Source organism: Poecilia reticulata, chromosome 6 (assembly GCF_904066995.2).
Source record: "Poecilia reticulata chromosome 6, P_reticulata-male-v2, whole genome shotgun sequence".
In the NCBI taxonomy this organism is placed as follows: Eukaryota; Metazoa; Chordata; class Actinopteri; order Cyprinodontiformes; family Poeciliidae; genus Poecilia; species Poecilia reticulata.
This window is the reverse complement of record NC_088835.1, coordinates 11,555,401-11,561,710: the sequence shown is the minus strand read 5'-3', so window position 1 is coordinate 11,561,710 and position 6,310 is coordinate 11,555,401. Positions and strand designations below refer to the sequence as shown.

The 6,310-nt window shown below is 40.2% G+C and overlaps 1 protein-coding gene across 2 annotated transcripts; it reads left to right on the top strand.

Moving 5' to 3' along the window:
• Positions 1 to 217: 217 nt before the first annotated feature.
• Positions 218 to 6,069, top strand: asb13b (ankyrin repeat and SOCS box containing 13b). Of its 2 annotated transcripts, none has more exons than XM_081607900.1 (6): positions 218 to 421; positions 3,354 to 3,553; positions 3,635 to 3,785; positions 4,207 to 4,341; positions 4,767 to 4,958; positions 5,052 to 6,069. In XM_081607900.1, the coding sequence occupies exons 1-6, from the start codon at positions 379 to 381 to the stop codon at positions 5,198 to 5,200; spliced, it is 870 nt and encodes a 289-aa protein (XP_081464026.1). In that variant the 5' UTR covers positions 218 to 378; the 3' UTR covers positions 5,201 to 6,069. The 2 variants fall into 2 exon arrangements, with proteins under 2 accessions (XP_081464026.1, XP_081464027.1); XM_081607901.1 differs by lacking the exon at positions 218 to 421 and adding an exon at positions 2,318 to 2,352.
• Positions 6,070 to 6,310: the final 241 nt, after the last annotated feature.

The window sequence follows — 6,310 nt, the reverse complement described above, 5'->3', positions numbered from 1 at the left end:
GAAGAATATTTTTTCAAAAGTATGACAAATAATGGATTTCATAGAAAAATTGTATCATTTATTAATTCACATTTATTAATTTCAAATTTTCTGAGCTAATTTTCAAGCGCTACAAATATAAATAATGATTTTTGTACAACACTGTTGTTTTATGTAACGTCTTTGGTCCTCCGCCTACATATCCCAGAATCCCCAGACATTGTTTATTTAGCCTGCACCCCGGCTGCTCTCTCTGAACAGGACACTGCTCAGCTGCCGGCTGTTATTCAGTAATAATGCATTGCTTACATGCGTCCTTAATTCTTTACTTCAAAATGAAGTGCACATTCGGCTGAAACTACGCTGAGAGCCGCGGAAGGAGCAGAACGGGAACATGAAATGGAGATATCCCGGGCCAGACCGTCGCTGTATGGAGAAATCGGTAAGTAGCTTACAGTGTGTGACTAACCTGAGATACCAGTTTATAAAAAGATTTGGCCAATGGTTATGTCAGCTTGGTAGATGCAGTTTTATGTTAGCTTTCATTTATTGGCTTGAGTGAGCTTTTGAAATGTAGCCACAAGGGAACCTCAGCGTGGTTTCTTAAAGTAGTGATAAATGGAGAGCACGGCAGCAAGCTTTAAGCTCGTTAGGAAGGAGAAAAGTGGCTGAAATCGTCCATAAGGGCGGTCGCCCAGGGAGATATTAAAGAGCATGGGGCACCAGAGTTTAAAGGAACCACTTATTTGTCAGATTTGTCTTGAATATTTTTCTATTGCTTTTAAGCATTTGCACTCAATGGGTGTGTCCAGTGGCACAAAGCATGACTGTGCACAATATGTGGTGCATTTTAGGTGCACCAGGCACCTAATATGATGGAATAAATATTTCTAGTCTGCCTCTTCTACATCTGACAGATGTTTGTGTATTGAAAACCCCCAAGAAGAGCATATAATATAATATAATATAATATAATATAATATAATATAATATAATATAATATAATATAATATAATATTATATTATATTATGTTATGTTATGTTATGTTATATTATATTATATAAAATCACCTCAGAAAGTACTTAGCTGTGTCCCTGTATGTGCCTCATGCTTGCAGCTGAGACTAGGTTATGTGAGTCCAGGCCCATTGAGTTGCCCCTGGGACAAATATTTGTTTTTAAGAAAGTCATTAGGGCATCACTTATTGGTCACCATACCAACTCATATAGAATAAACTGAGTATATATATATATATATATATATATATATATATATATATATATATATATATATAATTATCTGCTACTTGACCTTTATCAGAATGTCTTGGGTGCTCCATCTAGCAAACCACAAACACTTGTCTCTCTGCAGTGTAAATATAGATTTTGATAGGAACTTTCCTGCAAACATTACATGGCTAAATGACTGTCACTGGAGTTGTAAGATGGTTGCTGTATGACACCACTGTTTGATGAAGAAGCAAAATGCTCAAAATGGGACCTTGACGCTGCAAAGTGGTGCAATGACAGAGAATGAAAGTCTCTGTCGTCTTTGTGTTTTTTCATTGTAAGATAATTACAAGCTATACTTCCTGCCTAACTGCAAACCCACTTTGAAATAAAATCGGATTTATCCATTATTATCATCAACAATGATAAAAATTAAGTTGTGGCCACGAGACATTAAGTCAAGGCCCATGAAGTAAACAAGTTGTTCCCACGAGTTACTAAATCGTGGCCACAACATTGTGACCACGATTTTTTTTCCTCCCATATCACTAGAAATACTCCATAGCTACAAACAAAATAAAACACAAAAACTGACATCAGCAAGGACATAAACAATGTTCTAGTAATTAAAGGCATAATGTGATTATTGTCAATCAGGATCAATCAAAAACAAGCTTTGAAAATGCAGCAATGTGCGTTCTTTCGTATTTGTATTTAACTTTAAAGTATTTACATATGAATGGAAATCTACTAGGAAAACACTGAAATCTCCCTAAAGGAGCATTAAGCCTAAAAGCGATTTCGCTCGTCGGTTCCAATAACGGGTGACGTACTTGCGTGACGATAATATCCAAAATGGCGTCGCGGCAGGATCGCTTCAAACTGTAGTTACATTTCAAAAGAATGAGATATTACGGCCAGCTGCAACATGTGCGAAGCTTTAATCACAATAAAAGTCTAAAATACATTATCATCCTGAAACAGTTCACCACACAGCATGATTTATACTGATTTATACGAATGTAAAGTGTTTGATACGTTGCTTAGCGACTGCGGTGCCCCTTGAGTGTGTGTGTGTGTGTGTGTGTGTGTGTGTGGGGGGGTGGGGGGGGGGGGGAGATAGCCATGCCATGAATGTCCCAGGTAACGTTATTGTACTAATGTTGTTTCACGCCATCCTGTATGAATAATCTCCGTCTCATATTAACATTTACAGTCATATTCGGTAAATTAGAATATGGGCTGCGACGAGGTTCGTTTGTCTCACATTTCTGCATTAAGAAAGTTTTCTTATTGGTCTGATGTAAAATATTCTAATCTTAAATGTCATGTTTTCATTAGCTGTAAGCAAGAAATCATCATTGTTAATAGAAAGAAAAACTTTAAAACATCCGTCTGAGTGGAATTAACCAATGTATTGTGTTCAACTTGTGAGCTGAGTTACTGAAATACAGGAACTTGTCACTAATATTCCAATATGTTCAATATGACTGTAGTTGACGAGGACTGCCGGAGTGATGCTCGCTCCTATGTAAGCTCTTCTTGTACACTTCTAGCTACATATTTTATTGATGGAGGGAAGACTAAAATGACAGAGGCGAAAATAAATAACATCTGAACAGGTGTTTTCCACAGCTGAGTCTGGAAAGATTGTTCCTTGTGCATTTCATGTTAAAATGTTCATTTGACAGAGGGATTCTTATTTTTTAAGCTGACTTTAATTTAGTTTGAATGAAATACAACGTGGTGGTTTTTTTTGAGTTAGAAAGTTTATTTCAAAGCTCGATGAGAATCGACAGGAGAATCAACAAGGAATCAAAACGATAAGTGATATCAATTCCCATCCCTGCTACTAAGCATAGTTGAGGATCTGTGACGCCGTGGGAACCTTGTGAGACTGGATGGAAATGTGGTAATTTAATTAAATAAAAATTCTGCAATACCTGTGCACTTCATAAAAAAGGTGAATTTATCTTAAATACTTTTGCACATTTGCGATAAGAGGAACAAATAGGCGCAGAGGAAAACATACGCTTGCAACTATCTGAAAGATCAAGCTAGACAGCTGAAGACTGATCACAGCCCCACGCCTCAGACACGAGCAGGAGTGCTCAGACTTGTTTTGCTTTTTTTTGTGTCTGCAGCTCATGGCCTTGGATTCTGGACGGACAGGTCAGCGGTGCACGAGGCCGCCGCGCAGGGCCGAGCCCTGCAGCTGCAGCAGCTAATTGAGGCGGGCGCTGCCGTGAACATCGTTGCAGTGGACTCCATCACCCCGCTGCACGAGGCCTGCATACAGGGTCAGACCCAGTGCGTCAGGCTGCTGCTGGCCGCCGGTGCACAGGTGAGGTGATCCAGATGTGGCTGTAGCCGTGAAAGTGGCTCTTCTAATGTGTTTGCATACGACTATGGGGCCATTCTGCAGGTGGACGCTCGGAACATCGATGGAAGCACCCCGCTGTGTGATGCCTGCGCAGCCGGGAGCTTGGATTGCGTCAAGCTGCTGTTGGAGTATGGAGCGACTGTCAATCCTCCACTCTTCACCTTCTCTCCTCTTCACGAGGCGTGCATGGGAGGTAACTGACTCACACAGATGGCATTGCAAGTCAGCAAGATAAACAATCTCGAGATAGGCTATCATGCCCATATTTCCTGGGGCTTCTTTTGAAAATCCTCTCAGAGCTTTCAAGGCGTTTAGTTGAGTCCGGATAATGTGTTTTTTTTTATTATTCATAGTGGATAGCTACAAGCCATCTTAAGCTTTTTTAAGGTGTTTTAATTTACACAGATGTGTTGTCGAAAAGTTGAAAAGTTCTTAGCTAATTCTTTCCTCTTTTAGGTTTTGTTAAAAAAAAAGAAATCATCGTTGTATTCTCTGTTTTAGATATTTCTCATGTGCAACTGATATATATATATATATATATATATATATATATATATACACACACACACACACACCTTGTATCTCTAATAAAGTCACCTTGTCTTTCATATCAGGTAACTCAGACTGCGTTCAGCTGATGATCGATCGAGGCGCCTTCATGGAGGCTCACGACTGTCACTATGGAACGCCGCTTCACGTAGCGTGTGCCAGGCAACACTTCGACTGCGCCAAAGTCCTGCTCATTGCAGGTAACTGAGCCGACCCCTCCAAACGGGCTGGTTACCATTTTGCTTCATTGCAATCACAATGTGTAAACTATTGGAATATTACGAGATCCAACCGATAAAAAGTAGCACCTCCACCGCCTCTGACGATATGTGCGGAGTTGGTGTCTAGCTAAAAGGGGGACCTGACCTTTTTGCAGCTTCTAACTGCGAATACAAACACAAATGTATGTCACACCTTGCACAATTTTATCAGTAAAACATTTGGAAATAATCCGTTCTACAGTCTTGTGCTGCTTTGTGTTGGTGCGTCACACAAAATCCCAGCAAAATGCATCAAATTACTAGAAAGTGTGGAAAAGTTAAGCTGGTCCGACCACTTCTGCTAAGCTCTGTACGACCAGCACAGGAACATCCAGGAACAATGTGATTTATTTGATTTCTCCCAGGAGCAAACGTGAACGCTTCCAAGCTCCACGAGACGGCCCTCCACCACGCCGCTAAAACCAACAACACCGATCTGATAGAGCTGCTTGTGGAGTTCGGTGGGAGCGTTTTCGCTCGAGACAACCTGAACAAGAAGCCAATCCACTACACCAGCGTGGGCTCTCCCTCCTACCTCTGCCTGGAGTTCTACGAAAGTACGTGTTCCCACTTGAACTGCCCGTTCCTTTCACACGGCGAGAGCTTCGGCAAATATCAAACATCTGGTGTTTGCTTTTTCCCCTCCCCAGATACTCCCCTGAGCCTGCAGCAGCTCAGCAGAGTGGCTTTGAGGAGGACTCTCGGCGCAAGAGCGCGCAAAGTCATTTCGGAGCTGCTCTTGCCCAAGAGCATCAGAAGTTTCCTCTCGCACATGAAGCCTCTTGTCGTTGAAATATGACCACATTTGACAGACTCAAGCATAAATCTGCGGCGTTTCGTGAGCTTCTGATGGGGTTTTCTCAGAATGCAATGTGGCAGGCTGTTGAGGGTGCAAAAAAAAAATAAAATCTGGACTGTGAAACTAGCCAGATGTTTTAAAAACAGGCAGGCTGGTTGAATCTAGAGGCTAAACACTCAATTACCTTGTCTAATAAACAAGTACATCTCCTTATTAAAGCAGTATGAAACAAAGGTTTCCATTGTGTTGGCCAGTTCAGCTCTTTTCTTCAGAAATATGTATGAAATTACAGAAGTTCGTTCGCTTGTTACTACAGGCCACCGTCCTTCCAGTGTTAGCGCTGTTGCCGTCACCTGGAATCTGGTTTTTCATGTTTCTTGGAACTGCTTTCCGCCGAAACGATTAGTTTGAATCACAGCGGCATGGACTTTGGAGCACCGCTACTCATTTAGGTGGGGTGAAATCTGTCTGCTTCTCTGGTAAATCAGAAATATATTATCTTGGGGATCGTAGCGCACTGTGCTGACTTCTAAGAAACTCTATAGAGTCTTATGTAGAGGCAAACATTGTTTGTATTCCACTTTGTTTAACATATATTCCAGTCCCCAAACAACAAAAAGACGACAATACAGTGGAATACATATGTAGCTTTTTTTTTTTTTAAATTTATTTATTTCTGGAAATTTTATTAAAGTCTTTAATGATAAACTGACTCTAAACAAATGTATTGTTCCGTTATTAGCACTGTACAATTGTGTGCACTTGTATATATTCTGTAACTATATTTATTTTTGATGTAAATATGTAAATATTACAGATGGTTATACCTCTATGAAGTTCATGGAAATAAAAAGAAAACAAAATCGGTATATTAAGAATTGCTTCACATCTTTTGTTCGCTACACAAGTGTGTAAACACAAAACATTTATAAACTTTTTACTTAAATATTATCTTGCCAGAGGAATATCATTTTGAAGCAGCGCCTCTCTGAAAGTACGTTTGATTCTCGTTCAGTCAGTCTCAGGAGGCTCGGCTTTGATTTACATTCAAGCTATCTTTAAACTGAAAGGGACGATATATTTTAGTTGGAGAAAATGTAAAATATCTTG

What these genes read in the sequence shown, in the direction of transcription:
- asb13b (XM_081607900.1), top strand. Translation starts at nt 379, where the DNA reads ATGGAGATATCCCGGGCCAGACCGTCGCTGTATGGAGAAATCG. An exon ending in TGCTGGCCGCCGGTGCACAG is followed by an intron (nt 3,554 to 3,634) that starts GTGAGGTGATCC and finishes GCCATTCTGCAG; the next exon opens with GTGGACGCTCGGAACATCGA. An exon ending in TCACGAGGCGTGCATGGGAG is followed by an intron (nt 3,786 to 4,206) that starts GTAACTGACTCA and finishes CTTTCATATCAG; the next exon opens with GTAACTCAGACTGCGTTCAG.